This window comes from Anolis sagrei, chromosome 6 (genome assembly GCF_037176765.1).
Source record: "Anolis sagrei isolate rAnoSag1 chromosome 6, rAnoSag1.mat, whole genome shotgun sequence".
Taxonomy (NCBI): Eukaryota; Metazoa; Chordata; class Lepidosauria; order Squamata; family Dactyloidae; genus Anolis; species Anolis sagrei.
Window position 1 is genome coordinate 111,670,708 of NC_090026.1, and position 25,167 is coordinate 111,695,874.

Consider the following 25,167-nt stretch of genomic DNA (forward strand, 5'->3'; position numbering starts at 1 on the left):
ATAAAACATGTACATAGGTATTTGATGTTGCTGTAGGGACAGGCAAATTGTTGAGCTGTTTAGAACTGTTTCCAGATATGTCCATTGTGAATGGGAAATGGGCTTTGACTGCACACACAAAAAGAAACAGCTGTGTGGTCAGTGAGCAGAATCAAAAATCAGGGTTCAGTTATAACTTCAGTAGAGTTTGAAAACATTCTTTTGAAAAATGGCAAGCTTTCAAGCCCCCAAGGATTCTTCATGAGGCTAGGCGAGTATTGTAACTGGCTTTCCTCAAAAATTAGCTTTAAAAGCGACCAAATAAATGTTATATGTTATTTTTTAAAACGTTGGTCCATAAATGTGTGCATAGGGTACATGTGTTGCCTCTGCCTAAAACACAAGTCAGGGAAACTGAAGCCTACAACTACAAGGACTATTCTGAGGGCCCCAGGGTCACTGAGCAGCTCCAGAAATGTGTTTTTAAAAGTGTCCCCATCCTATCATGCCCATAGCAGCAGCTTAATCTTGCTTTGGCAATCACCAGGCCATTTTAAGCCTAAGAGAGGGGTTTCCCCCCCCCCTAAAGCAAGATTTTGGTTTTAAAGCATGTTGCAAAAGAGATCTACTTTTTGATCCGCCCACGCACTCACATCAAAAAGATGGTGACATACACCTCCCAATATCCTGGGAAACTACCAAGCATTTGAGGACATTAAAAAAGTTTGGGGGTGGCCCTCCAACATTTCCAAGGGCATGTCAGTGCCTCCGCCAATTGCCTACCCGGGTCTGAAATCACCCCAAGACTGCATTAAGCCAACAATCCTCTGCGTGTTACATGGGGTGATCCATGGGATCTTGAATGGAATGCAGTTATCTTCTGGTAACATGTGAAGGGTCAAAATATAAATTGTAAAGTGAATTATTAATTAGTCCAGATTTTGAATGGAGTAGCAATAACCTTTCTCCTAAAACAAGTACATATTAGATACACCAGTTATTTAATCTGTGTGAAACAAATTGTTTCTCAGCAAGGTACTTTTGGAGAATAGGGCAAGGAATTTCTCCCTTCTCAAAGATCAACCGTCACCAAGTACCCTTGCCTACACTACCTATCTAGTATTTCCATTGTCTGTTACCTGTCAACCTGGAAACTGGTTCTAGGAATTGCTGAGCTTTATTGTTGTACTGTTATAAATCTGACTATGTGGAGTGATGGATTTGTAGAGAGCCAAATGCCTTCCTTCCAGGGGAACGTTGGTTCCCTAAATTTGTAGTTTCACCAAATTATTTCCACCATTGATAGGCAATGATACTTTGCCCCCTTCTTGAACCTCTGCTGAACATGATATGTCACTTGGTTGAAGACACAATAGGCCACTGTTGATAATGCTTTTATTGTGTGTTCCTTTATGGGAAGGAGTTGGACTGGAAGTCCATTGGGTCTCTTCCAATTCTCTGATTCTATGCTGCTATATCAAAAAATGTCGATATTATATAGACAAGGGAGAAACAGAGGCATCTGTACTTGGCTGGACAACCAATAACTGCTGAAGATGCCATTCCTTTCGCCAGGCTGTTATTCCTTTCCATGTGGCCAAATACCATTTACGAAACCAGCCAGGCGTATTGGCTGCTCTTACTTTATTTCCAAATAAAGGCAGGGCTGAAGACAGTTTAGTTAAAAGTGTTAACAGTCAACCCTTGAGAGTATGATTGGCCTTTTCAATTGTGTGCTGAACAGAGCTGATGTCTTGCTCGTAAGCTTATTGCTGTGTGTTTGTATGTTTTTGCAAATTATAAAACACGGGAATTCAAAATGTTTCAAGATGTAGCCTGTTAAACTATGAAAAACTGCAGAGCTAGGTTTTTGCAGTTCTTGACATTGCCCTGTGACAGCATAGAGGCTGGGAGGCATTCTTTGAGAAGGCATTTTAAGTGTTGAAGAGAATATTTACATTCTGGAGCTTCTCTTAGATAAGGAAGACTTGACTGTAAGCTAATTGTGAATTTGTGCAGATTACATAGCACGTCCTAGCTTTTCTCAGGACTATTATCTTTGAGATCACTTCCTTCCAGATGTTACTGAAGCCAAAACCATGGCCACTACCTAGTGGCCAGTAAGATGGATTCGGCACAAAAGGAAAACAAAATAAAAAAGCAGGGATGATGTTTCACACACACTGCAGTTTTCCTGTTTGTTTAGAAACAGTGGTTCTTGGTTAAGTGTCTTTTGAATTAAATGTCACAGAGCTCAATAAGACTCTTAGGACAAGTATGTGTGGGCTGGCTGCTTTTTGTCCTTTGAAAGGAAACAGGAAATAACGCTTGTGAAGGGATAAAAGACTCAAATCAAGCAAATAAACCTAGCAGCATTTTCAGACCTTTTCAGGATGCAATGTTTATAACCCGGGTACTACCTGTAATGGGACTTCCACATTCACTGATACTGGTATTCACTGGGTGTCCTGGAACAAAATTCCTGCAGATACCAAGGGCTTTCTGTATTGCATTCTTCATTTCTATGAACATAAATGGGTTCTACTCTGATGTGATACTTTGTTCTGTGCATTTTGAATGGTGTATCAAGAGGAAATGAATCTTTGACTAAAAGCAGGAGTGCCCATATTTACATATACAATGTATTGTCGAAGGCTTTCATGGCCGGAATTACTAGGTTCTTGTGGGGGGTTTTGGGCTATAGGGCCATGTTCTAGAGGCATTTCTCCTAACGTTTCGCCTGCATCTATGGCAAGCATCCTCAGATATACAGTTTGATCCCCATCTCTGAAGGACTGGTATCCATGGTTTCATCTAGCCACGTCTGACAAAATATGTCTTCTCTAGACATTTTCTAAGTTCTCCATCATGATCCTATAGTATTCCTGGATTAAAAGTCTTTCATTTCAGTAGGGGTCACTATTATCCAGTGTTTCATGTATCCATGTAAAATCTGGGAATGTATCCCCCCCCCCCCCCCCCCGGGAATTGTCATGCTTTTGGAAGACCAAAATATGAGACTCAACTATGTTGGAGATGAAGACTGAAAGGGAGCTAGCCAGACCCCACAGCAGTGTCAGAAGTGTTTCTCCAAGCTGACATGATGTATATATGTAGTTCTGATGGTCACTCATGAGTGAGAGGGTTCCCAAATTGAGCTTGTCCAAAGTACCCCCAAAGTATGAGCCAGTGGAAAAGATTTGGTTCCTTATGTTCATAAAGTTATCAAAAAGCCCTTCCAAAACCTGTATCCCACACTCCTGTTTAAAGCTATCGTGGCTTAATGTTTATTTGAAAGAAAACTAATTTTGCTCACTTGACAAATATAACTTTGCTCCGTAAGGTTATTTAAAAAGAAAGATGATCTAATCTGGTAGTACAAAATAAGGAAATGAGAAGCAATTAGTGTATCTTCTGGAAAATTGAATATTTATTTATTTATTTATTTACTTTGCTTATATACCACTGTTCTCAGCCCAGGGGCGACTCACAGCGGTGTACAACATGTTGTTCATTCGTTCAGTCGTCTCCGACTCTTCGTGACCTCATGGACCAGCCCACGCCAGAGCTCCCTGTCGGCCGTTACCACCCTCAGCTCCCTCAAGGTCAGTCCAGTCACTTCAAGGATGCCATCCATCCATCTTGCCCTTGGTCGGCCCCTCTTCCTTTTGCCTTCCACTTTCCCCAGCATAATTGTCTTCTCTAGGCTTTCCTGTCTCCTCATGATGTGGCCAAAGTACTTCAACTTTGTCTCTAGTATCTTTCCCTCCAGTGAGCAGCCGGGCTTTATTTCCTGGAGGATGGACTGGTTGGATCTTCTCGCAGTCCAAGGCACTCTCAGCACTTTCCTCCAGCACCACAGCTCAAAAGCATCGATCTTCCTTCGCTCAGCCTTCCCTAAGGTCCAGCTCTCACATCCGTAGGTGACTACAGGGAATACCATGGCTTGGACTAGGCGGATCTTGGTTGCCAGTCTGATGTCTCTACTCTTTACTATTTTATCGAGACTGGACATTGCTCTCCTCCCAAGAAGTAAGCGTCTTCTGATTTCCTGGCTACAGTCTGCATCTGCAGTAATCTTTGCACCTAGAAATACAAAGTCTGTCACGGCCTCCACGGTTTCTCCCTCTATTTTCCAGTTGTCTATCATTCTTGTTGCCATAATCTTGGTTTTTTTGACATTTAGCTGCAACCCAGCTTTTGCGCTTTCTTCTTTCACCTTGATTAGAAGGCTCCTCAGCTCCTCCTCGCTTTCGGCCATCAGAGTGGTGTCATCTGCATATCTGAGGTTGTTAATGTTTCTTCCAGCAATTTTCACCCCAGCTTTGCATTCATCCAGCCCCGCACATCGCATGATGTGTTCTGCGTACAAGTTAAAAAGGTTGGGTGAGAGGATGCAGCCTTGCCGTACGCCTTTCCCAATCTTGAACCAGTCTGTTGTTCCGTGGTCAGTTCTGACTGTTGCTACTTGGTCCTTATACAGATTCCTCAGGAGAGAGACAAGGTGGCTTGGGATGCTCATCCCACCAAGAACTTGCCACAATTTATTGTGATCCACACAGTCAAAGGCTTTAGAATAGTCAATGAAGCAGAAGTAGATGTTTTTCTGAAACTCCCTGCATTTCTCCATTATCCAGCGGATATTGGCAATCTGGTCTCTCGTTCCTCTGCCTTTTCTAAACCCAGCTTGAACATCTGGCAACTCTCGCTCCATGTATTGCTGGAGTCTTCCTTGCAGGATCTTGAGCATTACCTTACTGGCATGAGAAATAAGGGCCACTGTACGGAAGTTTGAGCAGTCTTTCGCATTTCCCTTTTTTGGTATGGGGATGTAAGTTGTTTTTTTCCAGTCTGATGGCCATTCTTGTGTTTTCCATATTTGCTGGCAAATGGCATGCATCACCTTGACAGCATCATCTTTTAAGATTTTAAACAGTTCAGCTGGGATCCCGTCGTCTCCTGCTGCCTTGTTGTTAGCAATGCTTCTTAAGGCCCATTCAACCTCACTCCTCAGGATGTCTGGTTCTAATTCATTCACCACACCGTTAAAACTATCCTCAATATTATTATCCTTTCTATACAGATCTTCTGTATAGTCTCGCCACCTTCTCTTGATCTCTTCAGCTTCTGTTAGGTCCTTGCCATCTTTGTTTCTTATCATACCAATTTTTGCTTGAAATTTACCTCCAATGTTTCTAATTTCCTGGAAGAGGTCTCTTGTCCTTCCTATTCTGTTGTCTTCTTCCACTTCCATGCATTGCTTATTTAAAAATAGTTCCTTATCTCTTCTGGCTAACCTCTGGAATTGCGCATTTAACTGGGCATATCTCCCCTTATCCCTGTTTCCTTTTGCTTTCCTCCTTTCTTGGGCTACTTCCAGTGTCTCAGCAGACAACCATTTTGCCTTCTTGGTTTTCTTTTTCTTTGGAATGTACTTTGTTGCCGTCTCCTGAACAATGTCTCGGACTTCTGTCCATAGTTCTTCTGGGACTCTGTTTACTAAATCTAGTCCTTCAAATCTGTTCTTCACTTCCACTGTATATTCGCTAGGAATGTTAGTGAGATCATATCTAACTGGTCTGTGTATTTTCCCTGATCTCTTTAGTTTTATTCTAAATTGGGCAATAAGAAGTTCGTGATCTGAGCTACAGTCAGCCCCAGGTCTTGTTTTCACCGACTGGATGGATGTCCGCCACCTTTGGCTGCAAAGGATGTAGTCAATCTGATTTCGGTGCTGACCATCTGGTGAGGTCCATGTATAAAGCCGTCTTTTAGGTTGTTGGAAGAGAGTGTTTGTTATACACAGCGAGTTTTCCTGGCAAAATTCTATCAGCCTGCGTCCCGCTTCATTTTGTTCTCCCAGACCATGCTTGCCTGTGATCCCAGTTGTCATTTGACTTCCCACCTTGGCATTCCAGTCTCCTGTAATGAAAATAATGTCTCTTTTTGGTGTATTATCCAGTAGGTCCTGCAGATCCTCATAGAACTGATCTACTTCTGCTTCTTCAGCAGTTGTGGTTGGGGCGTATATTTGGATCACTGTAATGTTGAAAGGCTTTCCTTGCACTCGAATTGAGATCATTCTGTCATTTTTTGGGTTGTATCCAAGCACCGCTTTAGCGAATTTCTTATTAATTATGAAGGCTACTCCATTTCTTCGATGTTCCTCTTGTCCGCAGTAGTAGATCTGGTGGTCATCTGATGTGAAGTGGCCCATTCCAGTCCATTTCAGTTCGCTGACCCCCAGAATGTCTATCTTTAGTCTTGACATCTCACCAATAACAACATCCAACTTGCCCTGGCTCATAGATCTTACATTCCAGGTTCCTATGGTGTGTTGATCTTTAGAGCATCGGATTCGTCGTTCACCTCCAGTACCGTCGGCCGCTAGCCTTCCTTTCGGCTTTGAGCTAGCTGCGTCATCACATCTGGGGCTAGTTGAACTTATCCTCTGCTCCTCCAGCAAAGGATCACCGCCTTGTCGGGGCGCTGGAGCTTGAGCACCTCAATGATGTCATGAGCGAAACCGTGAAGGGCCACCCAAGACGGGACGGTCATGGCAGAGAGGTCAGACCAAGCGTGATCCCTGGGGAAGGCAACGGCAAACCACCCCAGTATCCTTGCCAAGAAAACTAAATGGACCAGTACAACCAGAGATATGTCGGTATGCCATTGGAAGATGGGACTCCCAGGTCGGAAGATGGCCAAAATGCTACTGGGGAGGAGCAGAGGTGTACAACATAGAAGAACAAAATTCAAACCACAGTATAAAAACAATTCACAATCCTGCATTACATTCAATGTAACAACAGCAAATGGGAAACTGTTCTCCCCTTAACTCTAATAAAAGTTGAATGAATCACTTATAAAAACTTTTGTGGGATTTTGTTGCGTTGAATTAATTTTAGGCACTGCAACATTGAATGCTTATTAGTTACTTTGAATGTACAGGTATATTTTATCACCATTGTACAGTTCTGTGGAAAATTCACTATAAAAATGATAAATCTTTATAATCCTATGCACCGGGATTGTGGCGCAGCTGGCTGAGTGTCAGCTGCATTAAGATCACTTCTGACCGAAAGGTCATGAGTTCCAAGCCAGCCCGGATCAGAGTGAGTGTCCGACCAATTGTGTAACTTGTTGTCGACCTTTGCAACCTGAAAGACAGTTGCATCTGTCAAGTAGGAAATTTAGGTACCACCTATGTGTGGGGAGGCTAATTTAAGTAATTTATGACGCCATAAAAAGACTCCAGCAAAAAGCATGTGGAGAATGCGGAAGTACTTCATCGGTGTCGCAGGTGGACGATGAAAGCGACAGCTCCCCTGCTGGCCAGAAAAGTTAAATAGCCTCTGACTGTCTATGTTGTGTGTCTTGGCATTGAGAAGGGCAGAATATAAATACTGTAAATAAATAAATAAATAAATAAATAAATAAGATGGCTAAAATAAATAAATAAACAAACAAATCTTTGTTTATATACTGCCCTGTCTTCCTGAGAGGACTCAGGGTGGTTTCCAACACAGGGCAACACATTCAATTGCTGAATAATACAAGCACCATACAAAAATGACACATTATAAAACAAAAACATAATCCTATTAAAATGATCACAAACATAAAGAGTTGTGGTGCCTCAGATCAAAGGACTATGTAGTCCAGCATTCTTTCTCAAAAGTTAGCTTCCCAGTTGAGTGTGGTTGCAATTCACATTCTTCATCTTATGTTCCCCAGTAACGATTGCACAAAGACATATTACCTCATATGGACAAGGTGATATACACCTGTATTTTAGATGTTCGTAACTCAGGGACTGCCTGTATAGTAATCCCAACGAGTAGCCATTGATAGACTGTAGCTATGGCCTCAATTAAAGTTGCCTGTGTTGGTAGCCATCGCTATATCTTATGGCAGTGAATTTTGCATTATCTTAGAAAGAATCTTCCTAGAAACATAGAGTTGAAAGAGATTACAAGGCCCATCCAGTTCAACTCCTTGCCATGCAAGATACACAGTCAAAGTTCTCCTGCCAGATGGCCACATAGCTTTGGTTTAATAATCTTCAGAGAAGGGGATTTCACCATTAACCCTTAACCTACTTGGCAGCCCCTGAGTTGTGACAGAAGGAGAATAATTCTAGCTACCAACTTTCTCCACAACAGCCATACATCTTGTGATTGATGTTAATATCTATTTCAGATTTCTCTTCCATTTAATTAGAAATGGCGACAGTCCAGCTCAGGAGCAGCATATAATTTTCTGGGACCCTCTTTTGTGGTTCCCAAATACAACCCCTCACCACCACTCCTAAACTCCAACTTAAAAGCAACAGTTTTGGGCAGAAACCTTGACCCCAAAACACAAATACCCATCCAACATAGTTGCTTGAGTCATTTCTGTGCTTACAATCCTCCAGAATGTACTTCTCACCCCAGAATGGAAAGATCAGCCACATTTGGTGCAATCACCAACCATACCAGATGCAACAATGCAACCTGTTGGCAGAGTTATAGGGTGGAATGGCTGTATTTCATAACAAATTCCTGCAAAATTTATTTTATACTTGAAATTTCTGATCCATAAACAAGCAGCCTGTCTATATGTCTCCCTATCCTCAATAATCCCTAAATGATGACCAGATGATATATAAACATGTATAAACATTCCAAGAGTTCAGAAAGCCAGGGATTTAAAACTGTAAACTATGGCAGATGTATACATTCAGAGTCCCTAGAGTTTAAAAAGCAGCTTGGGGAGTTTGGCAGAGAACTATGGAATGGGTAATAATGCTTGTGAAAAGAGTTATGTTCTCATTCCAGTTATTCATGTAAAAAGTGTTTATGTCAGATTTCCAAATTTTTGAGGCCTTTCAAGGAATGTTTGTGATATGATGTGATACGCAACTGCCTTTTTGCATTTTGGCTCATAGGTAAGATCATACAAATGCATGAATGTGTTATAAAGAAAACAGGTAAAATTGCTGAATGAAACTTTTGAACTTTGGAGGTTCAATAGCAATGCTCTTAAATCTGATTGGTTTGTTTGAATAATGTAATAGGTTCAGCAAAACACATTCTTGTATACTACTTCCCCCACACTTGTCTAGTGAAGTGAAATATTTGGACTGTGGGATTTTAGTGATTCATTCAATGCTCTATTTCTAATCCTGGAGCTATGAGGATTGTAGTCTGTTGAAGCAACCATATGCTACATGAAAGTTTTGGCATGACAGTTCCCCAAGAAACCCATGAGGGGTTTATTATTACATTCCTCTTGATAAGTTACAACTAATTGAAATAGGTCTTGGCAGAAGAACGAAATCCAAAAGGAATTATTTGCACACATGGTAAATCACTTAAATGTGGCTTTATTGTCCAAAGATGAGGATGAAATTGAAGCATCTGTCCAATAAAATTATTCGGGTGAGATCATTCTTCCTCAATCACCCACCCTAGTTTTCTTCTGCATTTCAAATGCTTCATGCACTTGATTTCACTGATTTGATAGTAGGAAAATTTACTTATATTTCGCTGTATTGTTCCAAGTGTACTTGCATCCCAGGCTTATGCACGTACCATCGGAAACATGGCCTACTGTAAATGTTGTTCTGGAATGTAGCATAGCCATGCAAGGTTTTTTCATATGTTTAAAGAATATTATAAATAAGAAATCTTGGTGAATGATTAAATTAAAGAGAAACACTCTGTTTTCCATAGCAGTGTTGCAGCAGTCAAAGTGATTTCTTGCCTTTATACAACTGAATCCAGGATGGATCCAATCTGGGAAGAATCCTAGAACAAACAGTATGATAGTAATAGTTAGAGGAACCATCTCAAAGTGTTGGTTTTTGCCATAAAATAGACATTTTATGAAGGCACACAACAACAACAACCACAATGAGATTGAGTCGTGAACCTTCAAGATATTGAACATGAAATGGTCCCTCCCTGATAGTACAGTACCGTTTGTGTAGCCCATCATTTAAGTAGTACCTTTGAATCACAAAATGCAAATAAAGATCAGTATTGCCTACACCTTTTGTTTTGTGAAACCTATATTTGACCAATTTTATGTTCTGTGTTCCTCATTATAGTATTCATTTCTGACCACTATTGGGTTCTTGTTGCTCGGCTTTTCTTTCGTCTGGCTGGCTGTTCTATTGCTCGGCTCAAAATGGTTCAAAAACTTGTGCCAAAAAGAGATTCCAAAGTGCAACAAGTTTGAAAAGCAAGGATTAGACTGGGAATGTCTGCCACCAAATACTTTTTCGTGTTATTCATCTTTGTAACATTATAAAGACTTTTTAAACTTAGTAAGTCTGTTTTGATGGGAATTCCTAAACTCATTGGCTCAGACTGTCTCAGTGTATAAGCACTTGCATTTACACTCTGGGAGAGAATCTGTTTCAAATCACTTCAGTGAACAGGAAAAACTTTGTGGTTTTTTTATTCAAGCTAAATGCATTATACAGAACCTGGTAGCAGTGAAAATGAAAATGATTCTTCTAGAATAAATGGTATACATGTGAAAATGTGGTTTGGAACATCTGTGGCTTAAATAGATTGTTTAACATTGACACCTTTTGAACGTTAGTTTGACCCTTTGAGAGTGGATTTTGTTTCTATGGGCAGCTTTTGCACAGCCATGGTAACTTTTGTGGATGCTGATTGTGTTGGACATTACTTGAGAATCATTATGCCATGTGCTACCAGTGTCATCTTAACCCTCAGATTCAGCTCATGCCCATATGGTTCAATTTTTTCCAAACCAGCAATCAACTGTTTTGTTTGTTGTTTATTTGTTCAGTTGCTTCTGACTCTTCATGACCTCATGGACCAGCCCACGCCAGAGCTCCATGTCAGCCATGGCCACCCCCAGCTCCATCAAAGTCAAGCCAGTCACTTCAAGGGTACCATCTATTCATCTTGCCCTTGGTTGGCCCTTCTTCCTTTTTCTTTCCATTTTCCCCAGTACCATTGTCTTCTCCAAGCTTTCCTGTCTTCTCATTATGTGACCAAAGTACTTCATCTTTGCCTCTAATATCCTTCCCTCCATTATTTCCTGGAGTATGGAGTGGTTTGATCTTCTTGCGGTCCAAGGCACTCTCCGAATTTTCCTCCAGCACCACAGTTCAAAAACGTCTTATCTTCCTTCGCTCAGTCTTCCTTATGGTCCAGCTCTCACATCCATAGGTTACTACAGGGAATACCATTGCTTTAACTATGCGAATCTTTGTTCCCAGTGTGATGTCTCTACTCGTCACTATTTTATTGAGATTGATCATTGCTCTCCTCCCACGAAGTAAACGTCTTCTAATTTCCTGGCTTCAGTTTGCACCTGCAGTAATCTTTGTACCTAGAAATACAAAGTCTGTTGCTGCCTCCACATTTTCTCCCTCTATTTGCCAGTTATTAATCAGTCTGATTGCCATCATCTTGGGTAGTGGTAATCCTCTAAATGTCTTGATTTCAGCTCCCATTGTTCTCAGTATGCTAATTGCATTGTAGGAGATATACAGATAAAAATGATACCATTAGAATTACCTTTGAAAAATCCTTCAAATCTCTTGGGAAGACAGGCAGACAAGCATCAGTGTTCTGGTAGAAGGAAAGACCACCAGCATTGAAATGATGATTCTCCATCATCAACTTCACTGGACTGGTCCCGCTGTCCAAATGTCCAATTACTGTGTCTCAAAACAGTTATTTTATTCTTAGCTCAAGAATAAAAAAAGAAATGTCAGTGAACAGCAAAATAAATTTTAAGTTAGAGGTAACCTAAAAAAATATAGAACAAACACTGAGAACTAGGAAGCACTGGAGGTCAGCTGTTACCAACAGTGCTATGGATTTTGAAGAGGCACAAATAGAGGGCAAAAGAGAAACATGTCAAGAGAAAGGCACCTTCTACCTGGAAATTGATGTCCTCATTGTGAAAAACCCGTGTGGGTCCAAAATAGATCTCTACAGTAACTTACGGACCCACCACCAAAACTCTACTGTTGGAAGACAATCATCCAAGTGATAGACTATGATGGTGATATGTTGATGACAAATCAGAACATCTAGATTAGGCATCCTCAAATTGTGGCCCTCCTGCTGTTTAGGCCCCCCAACTTCCAGAATTCATGACCATTGAACAAACTGGCTAGGGCTTCTGGGAATTGGAGTCCCAAAGAGGTGGAGGGTTGCAGTTTGAGAATGACTGATCTAGATGGTGCTTCTGACATGTTGGGAGATATTTTTGGGAAAAAAACTTCTATATGGCTTAGGTAATATCCAAAGGTCTCCTTAGTTCCCTGATCATTCTCCAAAGGCTATGAAAATACCGAGGACTGAACAGGAATACTAAAAATTCATATACACATACTTCTGCCAAGATTGTGTGTTTAATGTACCTTAGCAGCTATTGGCTAGGAAAACATTATTTTATAAGCCTCTTGCCTTTCCTTTGCCTTTAGCTTCTGCTCTCACCCCAATCCAGTACCAACCATCCATTCCAAGCATAAGCATAATCACATCTATGCAGCTTGACTGTTAATCCCACAACAGCATAGAGGAAGGAATGAAACAGCATTTTCAGAGTTACACTAGAACCAAAGGAACTATGGAGTTGAAGTTATCTTTTTGTTGCTAATGAAACTCACATTTTATATCACCTTTGTTTATTGCCCCTTGTCTGTGGTCCCCACAAGACCAGGAAGAAGGATGTCCTTCCTTGCATTGATATCCTTCTAGATCAAGGGTCCCCAAACTAAGACCCATGGGCTGGATGTAGCCCTCCAAGGTCATTTGCTCACCTCCCATCCTAAACTTTAGACTTAGGATTGCCCTGAGTCTGAAATGACTTGAAGGCACACAGCAACAATCCTAATTAACTTGCCTATCTCATAGTGTTATACTGACTACTTCTCACTCACCCAATGAATGCAGATATTCAGTGTCCTTGTGATATGAATCCTTATACAAAATGTCCTGTTACAAGAAACAAGGTGATCCTGACTTTTGGGAACTGTATTATGGAAGCAACACTAAGAAAAGACGAGGAGCAACCCCCTGCTTCTTGGCAGGGGGTTGGACTGGATGACCCATGAGGTCTCTTCCAACTCTTTGATTCTATGATTCTAGGAGGGGGAGCAGGAGAAAGACAAGGGTGGGTGTAGAAGAGGTGGAAGATGGACTTGTTTCTTCACAACGAGAGCTTAGTTGTGCTTCTGACCAATATAGTAAGATTACTTCACTCACAGGCCTGACAGAGGAAGTTGAACTGTTTTTACCATTACTCCTTGCTAAATATAATGAGTGTCCTCATTGCTGATCTTGCATAGAGGCACCATGACTAATCCTTAAGATGACAACAGCTAGCAAATTTAAAATGACTCTGGGAACAGTCAGTTTCTGGTTGAATCAATGATAGATTTTAGAGTGACAGCTGAAACTGTGCTGTTGATGTGGGACAGATGACATCAGATTTGGGATGCACTGAAAAATAAAGCTTAGAGAACCTAATTTTGGGCAGAGGGTTCTGTAAGTTATAAGCTGAAAGAGTAACTTCTCAAAGTTCTGGCGAGAATGCATGTAGCCATCATATTGTCCATTGTTTTCCTTCTTTCTGCCACATTTTGGTTGAACCGTAGTTATTCTTTTTAACTTGTGACTGCAAAGGAACCCTAATACATAATCTTGGCTATAATGTATAAATGCGTAGGACTACTGCCTATATCATCATGAGTTGGCATGTGCCTCTGTCTTAGTTGAAACAGATTGCTTAGACCCATTCCAATGTGGGTTCAGGTCTAGTTATAGATAAAACAACCTTGGTTACCTTGGTGAGTCCATTTTGGTCCTCCTTGACCTTTCAGTGGCATTTGCTACCATTGACCATGGTAGCCTTCTAAATTGGCTGGCTGATGCGGGGCTTGGAAGCATTGCTTTACAGTGGTTCTGGTCTTTCATGACTGAATGGTTTCAAAGGATGGGGAATTTTGTTCAGCCTTTTGGCCATCAGCCTGTTGGATTCCAGAGGGGTCAATATTTTCCCGTATGCTTTTGAACATCTACATGTAGCCACCAAGAAAGTTCATCAAGAGCCATGAGTATGCTGATAAAGTAAGCTCTGGTTCTCCTTTACAACCACTCCCAAGGTGCTGTGGCAGTACTGAATCGTTGTCTGGATGCAGTAAAGGATTGTATGCAGGTCATTAGTCTGAGACTTAATCCAGAGAAAATAGAATAATTTGTCTATAGGAAAACCAGTTTTGGGGTTGGGATCGCAATCTGTTTCGATTGAGTTACTTTCTCTAAGAAACCCTCTGATTCGTCATTTGGGGTACTCTTGAACCCAGTGCTGTTATTGAAGGCTTGATTCTTTGCCCATCTTTCACTGGCACATCAGCTGCATACTTTCTTGGGGAAAACAGATCTGGGAACAGTGATTCATGCCTTAGTTACTTCTCAATTAGACTACTGTATTGCACTCTACATAGGGCTGCCCTTGAAAAGTATTCAGAAGCTGCATCTAAAGCAAAATACAGCAGCTAGACTGGTGTCAAGTATGTGTTTTAGAGACCATATAACACTGCTAGAACTTCATTACAAAATTCTTGTTTCCCATGAGAAATGTTTGCATCACTGCTTTTTCATAGATGGTTGATATCTGATGTTATTGTTTATAATGCACTGATGTATGGTATTTTGGTATTATTTGTTTTATTTTTCTCTATCTTTCATATCTTGCAATTGCATGGTCCTCTTTCAAGTAAATAGTAAAATCTCTTACATGTGCTCTTATGCAGCCTTATTTAAAACTTGAAGTGAGAAAAGAATGTCTTCAAGGCATGTGTATTTATAATGTACAGGAAAGCATTTTATCGTATCTTTTCTCAAAAAAAATGGCCTGGTGTTTACAAATATGATTCATCTTCTTGAACGGTTCATATTACCTCAGAGTGTTATTAAACACTGCATCCTTTTCAGTCACAGCATGCATTGTTGATCTGACTATTTCCTATCACTTGACAGAGAACTTTCTACAGCTGTTGGGAAGGGAGAGTAAAGCACATACTGTCTGCCAAAAGGTAGGCTGTCAGTTGCTTGCAAGGTAAACACCCCATGACCTATCAGCCAGCCAGTCAACTTGCACGTTGCCTTATTAGGTAAGCAGCTGGGAATGGAGTCTGGGGACAGAATTTACTAGATGGCAAACGGAGCATCCATTAGAGAGTAAGAGAGAGAGAGAGACTCCCAACTCCTCAAAAGGGATGTGGTTCAATAAGACTTTGCTCTGCTGAAATTATCTTTTACACATTTCATTAAATGTGGGATTTCATCTTGCAAGCATCAGAAAATTAGGGTGAAGAGCTCTACATACGTAGCACACAAGTTCACAAAGAGGTAAATGTACAGCTTTTCCTCCCCTGTATTAGACTGGCAAATTCTAGATGATGTATAGTTAGTATACTATAGCCTGTTTCCCCTCTATAGTTGCATTTTGTTTGTTCTTCTTGCACATTGGTAATGCTACTCTTGGAAATACTGCATACACTGGGATTTTCCCCTTAGATTGCCACAGACTTTATGTCTATGGCTTGAAAATATTAGATAAGTATCTGAGAGGAAGCTGGAAAGGCAGACTTTTTGTGGTTAACTGATGGTTTGATAATTTGATTAACATAAAAGTAGGTAGGATCAGATATAAAGAACCTTTTTAAGAGTGCAGGCTTGCATTGATGGAGCAGGTCATGAACACAAAAGTGAACTGTTTACTTTATGAGTATCCTGCCTTTCTCTCCACATGGAAACAAAGGTAGCTTACAGCACAGGTTAATGCAAAATACAACGTAGAATACAAAAATTAAGATAAACAAATAAGCAAGTGCATTGAAATGCTCATTCAAAACAATTGTTAAATGCAAATAAAACCTTGTGATGAAAAAAATTAAAAGTGTTGTTGCCTTTGCCTTTTTCTGAAGCTGAAAGAATATGACTTGCCCAAGGTCATCTATTGGGCTTCCATGTCTGACTGGGGATTTGAACCCTCATTTTCCAGTGTACTTGTCCAACATTCAGATCACTACACCATTCTGAACCACTCAAAAAAAAAAAAAAAGACTGTTCTCTTACAACCATCTACCTAAATAAAAAAAGTATTTGCATGCTAAAGGAACAAGAACAGAGAGGGAACCAACTTAATCTCCCGTCAGAGGGAATTCCACAGCCGTGAAACACTCGTCCTCTCATTTGATTTTACCAAAAGTGCCACCAAGTTGTCATCACCAAACTTACAGTGGTGGGGCTAAGGAAAGGCCACTCCTGAGGATCTTAAAACTCAGACTCCCATAGAGATGTAGTTTTTCAGACTGTAATCAAACTCTACAGGGCTTTATTAAGTCATTACCAGCACTTTGAAGTAAATTCTGCCTGCTCTGAATCAGATTTGACATCAATAGGTAAAACCCATTCATATGCACAGGATACATGTCTACCACACATTAGAATTAACTACTATACACATGGGCCCTGTTTGTGTGTGTGTGAGAGAGGTGGGGGGGATTTTGACTGACTTTGGAAGCATTTTAAGCACTTTAAGCATTTTGTAGATTTGAATTGTTTTAACACTATTGAATAGTTGAATTATTTTCTGATCTTCACTTTCTGATGTTTTTAGCTGAATTGTTGTTGTTGGTTTTATGTACAGGAAGTCCCCAAGTTACAAACAAGATAGGTTCTGTAAATTTGTTCTTAAGATGAATTTGTATGTAATTCAGAGACAGAACAGATACTTTTAAATGTATGACTCCAGACATATGTATATGTATATTTATATGTATATATATGTTTTGGATAGCATAGGGAAAAGTTAACACCCCTGTGGTGTTTTTTTTGCTGTCCATGCCCCTGTTCAGAAGAGTTCTCCTCACTTTCTGTCCCTGTGATAATTGGATTTTGAAAAAAATGGGCTTGAAAAGCTTTTTTTAAATGACAGTGGCCATACTGACTGGAGGATTCTGGAGATTGTCAGCCAAGTAAGTAACTTTCTAAGCTCTCAAATCTGGCATGAATCACACCACTACTTTTTTTTGGTCATGTCAGGAGCAACTTGAGAAACTGCAAGTCGCTTCTGGTGTGAGAAAATTGGCTATCTGCAAGGACATTGCCCAGGGGATGCCTAGATGATTTGATGTTTTTAATCATCCTTGTGGGGAGGTTTCTCTCATGTCCCCATATGAGGAGCTGGAGCTGATAAAGGGAGCTCATCAGCCTCTCCCCGGATTCGAACCTGCGACCTGTCGGTCTTCAGTCCTGCCGGCACAGGGGTTTAACCCACTGCGCCACCGGGGGCTCCACCCCACTACATGAGATATAGTTACAGTTGCAAAGTGTCCAATTCATGTTGAATTTTAACCCGACAATAAAAGTCCATTGGAGCTTGCTTGACACAATTTATTTGAATGCCATTTATGGGCAGCCAGAGAATGGGAGAATTTTTGTCTTGCTTGTGGGAAGCTTATGGGAAGCCCTTGGTTGGCTATTCTAAGGCACGTTGTGCGAAAACCAGATCATGGCCCGACCTAGCAAGGTTCTTATGGTTCATGTTTGCTAAATTATGCAAATCTGTGCTGCCACAACTGGGAACAATGGAAGTGAGCGTCTTACTGATAGTAAGCAGTGAATGTTTGTTGGTGAGTCATAAGCATGATGTTAGGCATCTCTTGTCATTGTACACAATAACAAATCTTTCATCCTGTCTTTGGTGGCTTTGAAATAGGATATTTGTAAAAATAAACAGAGTTTAATGAGTTCATGTAACCAAACACAGAATGAACTCTGGGTGTATCACAGAACTAAATGTAAGATGTTTACCTTTGCCTTCCTCTGAGGCTGATAGTGTGACTTGCCCAAAGAATGGATTTGAACCCCGGTCTCCACAGAGTTGTATTCAGATACTCAAAGCCCTTCCTAGTTGCCACAAGTAAGACCAAACGACTGCAGCCTCTCCTGATTTATGTGATCATCCCAATTAATAGCTTTTGTTATCTTGACTATACTCTGATGTTGCTTAGCCACTTAGTTTTAATTTGAGGATTGTTGAAATATGTGCTTAGTATTTTACCAGATATTTAGGGGAACTGATTTTTTATGGGGTGACAGTACCTTCATTTCCACACACAAACCCGAACACATAGAGACTTGTGGACTGAAAGTCAAGTTATGTGACAGCATGATACAAGTCTTACTAAGTTACTATGTAGTATTTATCAAAAGTTTCAAGCTAAAGACCATTGCTGTGGTAGTAGGTAAACTAATATATGAAAGCAAATTTATCAAGTAGATACTGAAAGGTAGTAAGAGTATGTGTCTGATAGAGGAAGGAGGGAGGGAAGGAAGGCAGGAAAGAAGGCAGGAAAGAAAGAAAGAAAGAAAGAAAGAAAGAAAGAAAGAAAGAAAGAAAGAAAGAAAGAAAGAAAGACCAGTGTTATTCTTAAAATTCAGTGAGAATTTCCTTGGAGCAAAGTGGCACTGATGGATTGGCCTGCTTTTAAATACCAAGATCTTCAGGAGATCATTTCACTGCTGCTTGAGATATGGTTACCATATGGCTATATCCTGGAATTTCCATGTGTGTCTCCTTGTAAGAATCACAGTGAAATCTTTATTTTAGCTACTTAATCCTGATACTTGAGAAGGCTGTGGATTTGAGTTAAGCACATGAGCCAGGAAGCTTAAAATGATCTGTTGGTCCCTCCCCCTAATATCAGTCCCTTTATACTTCATTCTCAGTAGATTGTTCTTGTAAAAACCAACATGGTAGTATTTGAATATTTACCAGCCATTTTGGAAAGGGCCCTCCCATCATTGACAATATTCTGCTTTTATGGTTCCTGTTTTAAACCATTTGTAATCGAAGAACAATGGGTGAAATTGTACGTGTATTATAAGCCAGGGAATACTTTCTGTTTTGCCTTTTTGTGGGGATATAACAAATTACAGGAAGTCCCCAAGTTGCAAACATCTGACTTACAAACTACTCATAGCTATTTATTTATCGCATCAGAAGCTAACCAAAGGTACAGTTGTAATGTATTTTAAAAGCACAAAGTTTTTTTTAAAAATGGCATTATATTAAATATCTTTTGACTAGAAGCTAGCCACTTGGAGTGTCTCTGTGTTGCTATAAGAAGGTCCTTGATTGTGCATGTGGCAGGGCTCAGACTGCATTGTAATAGGTGGTCTTGCTCTTGGACTCATAGTTAAGAGCATGAGACAACAGGAAGTTAGAGAAATCTACCCCTTGGAAGGGAAAATTACTCCTGAAAGAGTTATCATGGGAAAAGGTATTTTCCACCATTTCTCCAGTGTTGGGCTCACTGGATTTACTGGATTTTGGAAGCATGATCTGTAGAAGGGAAGAGTAGAATTCTAATGAGTGTGAATTCTTCGGTCTAAACTTAACCTTTCAAAATATGCAAACCCCAACCATTATTTAAGTTTTCCCATTTGGTAATTGGATGTGAAATCTGGAAGTCACACTGAAAGTGCCATCATTGTATTCATTCTAATAATTCCTCCCACCCCCCCGGCAATATGTGTTATTAAAAAATTCCAATAACATGGAAGAAAGAAAACAAAAAAAAACCCCAGAATATCTAGAAAGAGAAAAGAACCCCAAAAGCAAACCTTGATGTTGCAGTTTTATATAAGGGACATAATTTTATCATGCCATTGTATATAATGGGACTTGAGTACACATGGATTGTGGTATCCACTGGGGGTCCTGGAACCATATAATTCTACTTTTCTACAAAAGGCAAGTATATATTCCTATTTCTTTACACATGTCTGTAATTACTTTTCTCCGATTGGGAGTTGGGGCGGGATAGCTTGTCCAGTTTAGTTAAATCATTCAAATATAATAGTATTTATACATTCTATAAACTTTGCGCTATATATATCTTTGTGGTCATACCATAGTAATCTTCCATAATTCCTTTCCAATTGTTCATCTGTCAGCCCTGAAAGGAAAAGTTCAGATTGCCTCTATTTCCCTTTTGAGCAGCTGTTGCTCCTAATCCCCAAAAGCTGACTCGTGCCGCTAGGTTAACAAAATCTAAAGAATCGTCTCCTAAAGATCTAACTCAGGATAGAGATTATGAAGGGTGGGACATGTGAAATGTATGCATTTTCTTATTTTTAATTCCCATAGAAGTACATCAGCTTTTAAAAAATAAATAAACAAATAAAACTTGCATCATACCTGTATCAGTATCATATGCCCAGATGCATATTTTTCAATCAAGTTGCCTTTTATTAAAACTGCTGACATCCCTCCTGTTGTACCAACTCCACTGGCTGCCAGACTGCTACCGAGCACAATTCAAAGTGCTGGCTTTAGCCTATAAAGCCCTAAACGGCACTGGCCCAGCTTACCTGACCCACTATGAATCACCTCAGAGATTAAGATAGTCTGGGGAGGCCCTGCTTTCGGCCCTGCCTTCTTTGCAGGCATGACTGGTAGGGGCAAGGGACAGGGCCTTCTCAGTGGTGGTTGTGGAACTCCCTCCCTAGCGACATTAGATTAGCCCCCTCCCTCCTGGCCTTCAGAAGGAAAGTGAAAACTTGGGTTTGGGATCAAGCCTTTGGAGAATAGTGCAGTGCAATGACTATGGAACAGCCTTGGACCATGATTATGGTTGGTGTGGTTTTAATATCAAATGTAATGTTTTTTAAAGTTTAATATATTTTTATTTTAATGTTTATTGGAATTGCATGTTGCTCGAAGGCACTGAATAATTGCCTATATGTAGGCCTCCTTGAGTCCCCTTCGGGGCTGAGAAAGGCAGGATATAAATCCGGTAAATAAACAAATGAACAGCAACTGCGGTATAATAGAAACAGAGCAATGCAACAGGTTAGTAAACACACTGGATAAACCATATCCATTTCATAAAACAAATATCTGCCTGAACAATAATGTATTTGGAATATAAGAAATGCTGTTAAAAGCGATACAAGCCTAGATTCCAATGAAAAGAATATCACACTTTGGTTGCAGTGGCTGAGAAGATCTGTGGTCTCTGCAATAAACAGCTGATCCTTAAAAATAACAAAGCATGCAACATCTATTGGAGAAGAAAACATTTCTAGCCTTTTTTCCTAAAAACAATTGAGGAGAGAGGGATATGACATTGCTGACTGTAATGAACTCTGAAACCTTGTTTGAAAAATCCTTCCAAAGTTGTGTTGAAAATACAGTTTAAGTGATGGATCGTCAGTATGATGTGTCTTTGTATCTCTGGCTATTAATTGCTATCAGGTCAGCTTCTACTTTTGGTGAATGAGAGACCCCCAAATCACCCAATTGTTGAGCAGCTTTTCTAAAGTCTTGCAATTTTTAAAGAAAACAGGATGCCTCTAAAGTGGGATTTTATTCGTGTTGCCAGTATTTAGTATATGCCTATATATCCTCCTCCTCACCTGTCAAGGATAAAGCATTTTTTCTTATATGTCACGCTATTTCAATAGGTTTCTATTGGTCTGCTCTCTAGTGGGTCTAGTACTTAGCATAATGAATATAATTACCAGCATCCGTCCTTCTAAAGAGTAAACTGATTGCCTGCTGATGCTTCCTATTTAAACTATCAGTGCAATATACTCTTGTTTAGATATATCAGATTTATCCTTCCTTTATGGAGAACACTTTTTACCTCTCCCCCACCCACTAGGGGAAAAAAGGCTTTAGGTTATTTAATTGCCATGATATATAAACAGTCATTTGACTAGCCACTTTGAAGTGGTAATGTTGTGACTCTCCCAGTCACCATTGTCCAATCTGTTTTAGCATTCATGTGCCTAATTTCTTCTTGTAATCTGATTACTGTCTTGAGCTGCTCCAGTTTGCAGCCTATTGCTATGCATTTACTGTACTCCCTAGGACGTGATAGCTTGACAGCTCCATCCCTGTGCTATGAAAAATCTCTACACAATATTGCAAAGACGGGCCTAGGGCTGGGGCTGGCTGAGAATTAGCTGCTATTGTAGTTTTTCTCCTTTGCCGAGTCCCTTTGTTTTGTGCAATCATGTTCCGGAATCCGTGGATATCCAGCTATTTGCGAAATGCCAGATACTCTGAAGAGCAAGGTAAGAGTCGCCTGCACTTTGCAAATAATGTAATTGGTTTTAACTTGCTTTGTAATCTAAATTGAGACAGTTTATTTGTCAGGGAATTCCTCGCTTTCTGTCTTAAAACAAAATTGCCACTTTATTTATTTGCATTCAGTTTGGCTTCTAGTCTTATTGTTTCCTCAAAGGACGCTCTTTGAAAAAATCCGATTAGATGAATCTTCTAATTAGCTTAGCGAGCAGTTGAATTAAGGCCTTGCAGATACTGAGTAGCCATTACCGGGTGGGCTTTGGAAAAAAAAGAGTGATGCTTATAGCGTGCATATGTTAAGGAAAGGCATGATTCCCAGCTTTAAAAAATATGAGTGGTGACATAATGAACAGTTGAAACTTGGCAGCAAGGAACCCTTTTATTACCTTTTAATAAATCGACATAGAAATGTGTGCATGAATATGTGGATAGCTTTCCAACAAGGGGTTTTATTAACGTAGTTGTAGTGCTGTCACAGTTCAAGTAACAAAAAAACTAATATACAAAACTACCGGAGAGATTGCTGGACTCGCTCTTTTGGATTCGCCCCCAAAATAGCAGCCATCCATCATGAGACAGCTCAGAAGAGAGAAATGCTTTAAACTCCATGGAACATCTTTATGTAATTTAAGTGCTGAGATTTCAGCAGTGGTGTCTTTTCACCTCCTGAAAACTTTTAATACATTCTGACAAAAATGTGGACTGTTGCTAAGATCTCCAGTTAGAAGTTTGCAAAGGACTGAAGGTGTTGAAGCCTTTTGGAATTTGCTGTAGAAAGTATTTCCCCTGCAATTGTGTACGCCAATGTTTAAGATCCTCTGTTCATTACAGGCTTTACAATATGGGTTGGTACTTCATGAGTAATGGAGGCTTGTACCATAATATCTTCCCACCCTTACTGTGAGCCTCTCCTGTTTTGGCCTTCTCGATGGCCTGTTTGAGGTTTTATGGTGGAGAAAGGTTTCCATGCCAAAAGCTGTGTTGGGTTATACACAATTTAGAATTACTATAAATTTTTATGCATGCCTGGCTTTAATCTAACCTCAACTCATATATACTGTTAGAGAATTATTAACAGCTGCTCTTTTCAATAGTACATATTTGCTCTTTTTTATCTTTTTTGTTCTATTTTCATAAGATTACTATGTTTCAACTTTCAAATAGAGTGTTAATGGTAAATAATTTGACATAGTTCTTGGCTTGCACACTGGATTTCTATTTGTTTTTGTTTAATTTGCTTTTCCATTTTGTTACACTGAACAATAAGAATAAGAAAGCCAGAATTTTTGCAAGGAGGACTCAGGGGTGAAAAAACCATAATGTTTCTTTCCAATCTGGAAAATTATGTTTACTTCTTGACTAGATTATTACTGTCTATTCTAATTAATCCAAAACAATATTTCAGTGACTACTTATTTGTCTTCCAATCTTTCTGTGTTCCTGTTGTAAAAGATAGCTTCATTGGGATATGGGATAGAATGGGAGAAAAGAAATACAAAGGATAATACGTCTTTGTTGATTTATTCAAATTTTACAAATAATATTTCTATTGTGTTGTCAAAGGCTTTCATGGCCAGAATCACTGGGTTGCTGTGAGTTTTCTGGGCTGTATGGCCATGTTCCAGAAGCATTATTTCTGGATGTTTCATCTGCATCTATGGCAGGCATCTTCAGAGATTGTGAGGTCTGTTGGAAACTAAGCAAGTGAGGTTTATATATCTTTGGAATGTCCAAGGTGGAAGAAAGAACTCTTGTCTGCTTGGGTTGCAATTGGCCATCTTGATTAGCATTGAAACATCAGGAGAGAATGCTCCTGGAACATGGCCGTACAGCCCGGAAAACTCATAGCAACCCAACATTTCTATTTCTTACATTTATGATATTTGAGAATACCTAAGATACTTCCCATGGGTGGTATGGTTACAGAAAGCAGATCCAAAGCAATTGTTGCTCAGTTTAGTTTTTCTGAATTGACTGTTGGTGCGTAAATTGCTGACTTAGCCTATATTTCTTTTTCTCTCTCATGTTCTCCATACAATTATCTATTGCATTGACTTTACCTTCATCATGGGGGACTTTGTTAGGGCTCCAAAGTCCTTATTCAGTACATTTTGTAGCAGCTTTGATGATCCAGCCTAGGTCATGGAGTATTCATAGATAATTTTGAGGTTGACATAGGTATCCTCATAGGGACCTGTTGTAAATTCCCATGCAATCTGATATGCCTTCCCTCTCAGAGTGGTTTCTTCATTTCCAGCTTAGAGACACTCCCCAGTTTAAATGAAAGACAGTTACCTCTTTAGGCACACCACTGTTGGATACCAGTTTGTTGCAGATGTGAACGATAAATGCTATAGATATGTCTCACTCTTTTAAGTGCACATAGCAGGGGGCTTTGGGTCAAACATCCCATGTCATCTCTTTAAAAACATCTGTTAATGCTTTCCATATTTCCTGTGGGGAGTACTGATATACCCAGAACAGTTGTGTCGTGAGGTTGTAGTCTGTTGTAGCCACTTATAGAGAGTAAGCAGAGATATTGCCAAGATTCTGTTAAAGCAACCTCCAGATGTTTTGGACTATAATCCCCATACCATTAGCTATATTTGCATTTTGCAATAGTCTGGGAACTACAGTTCAAAATACAAGGAGGGTACCAAGTTGTCTATAAATATACTAGATTCCTGAAAGTGATGGACAGTATGTACATAGGATTAGTTGGTCTGTTCTCAATTTGTGGTTTGGGTTTTGTTCTCAGGAAGGGTTATAGGATACTTGCTTGGAGGTCCATTGATATTTGGTCTTTAGGGGTGATTTCCAGCTGCTGGAAGATGAAAAATGGTTAGGTTTTCATGATCTTTCTTAGACCCTGAGTCGTAATTCTGCAAATTGAGGTGCCCATTGAATTACATTTATTTCTAACTTGCTCTGATTCATAGATATTCACATGGATAAGTATATCACTTATTTACTAATTGTATTCAGTGGGGAATGGATTCTTGTTGAAGGGAGAGGATTCAAATGAGAGAAGTCTGA

At 39.9% G+C, this 25,167-nt stretch overlaps 1 protein-coding gene across 4 annotated transcripts in view; it reads left to right on the top strand.

Annotated features, from left to right (window-relative positions):
- Positions 1-25,167, top strand: part of SVIL (supervillin) — a 125,240-nt gene that overhangs the window by 16,588 nt on the left and 83,485 nt on the right. For 2 of the 4 annotated variants that reach the window (XM_060782485.2, XM_060782486.2), the window contains exon 1: positions 21,884-22,118. The exons of the other annotated variants lie outside the window; for them this stretch is intronic. In XM_060782485.2, the coding sequence (XP_060638468.2) occupies positions 22,058-22,118 (61 nt within the window). In that variant the 5' untranslated portion in view covers positions 21,884-22,057. Of the gene's footprint in view, positions 1-21,883; positions 22,119-25,167 lie in introns of those variants that run through there. 4 annotated transcript variants of the gene reach the window in all.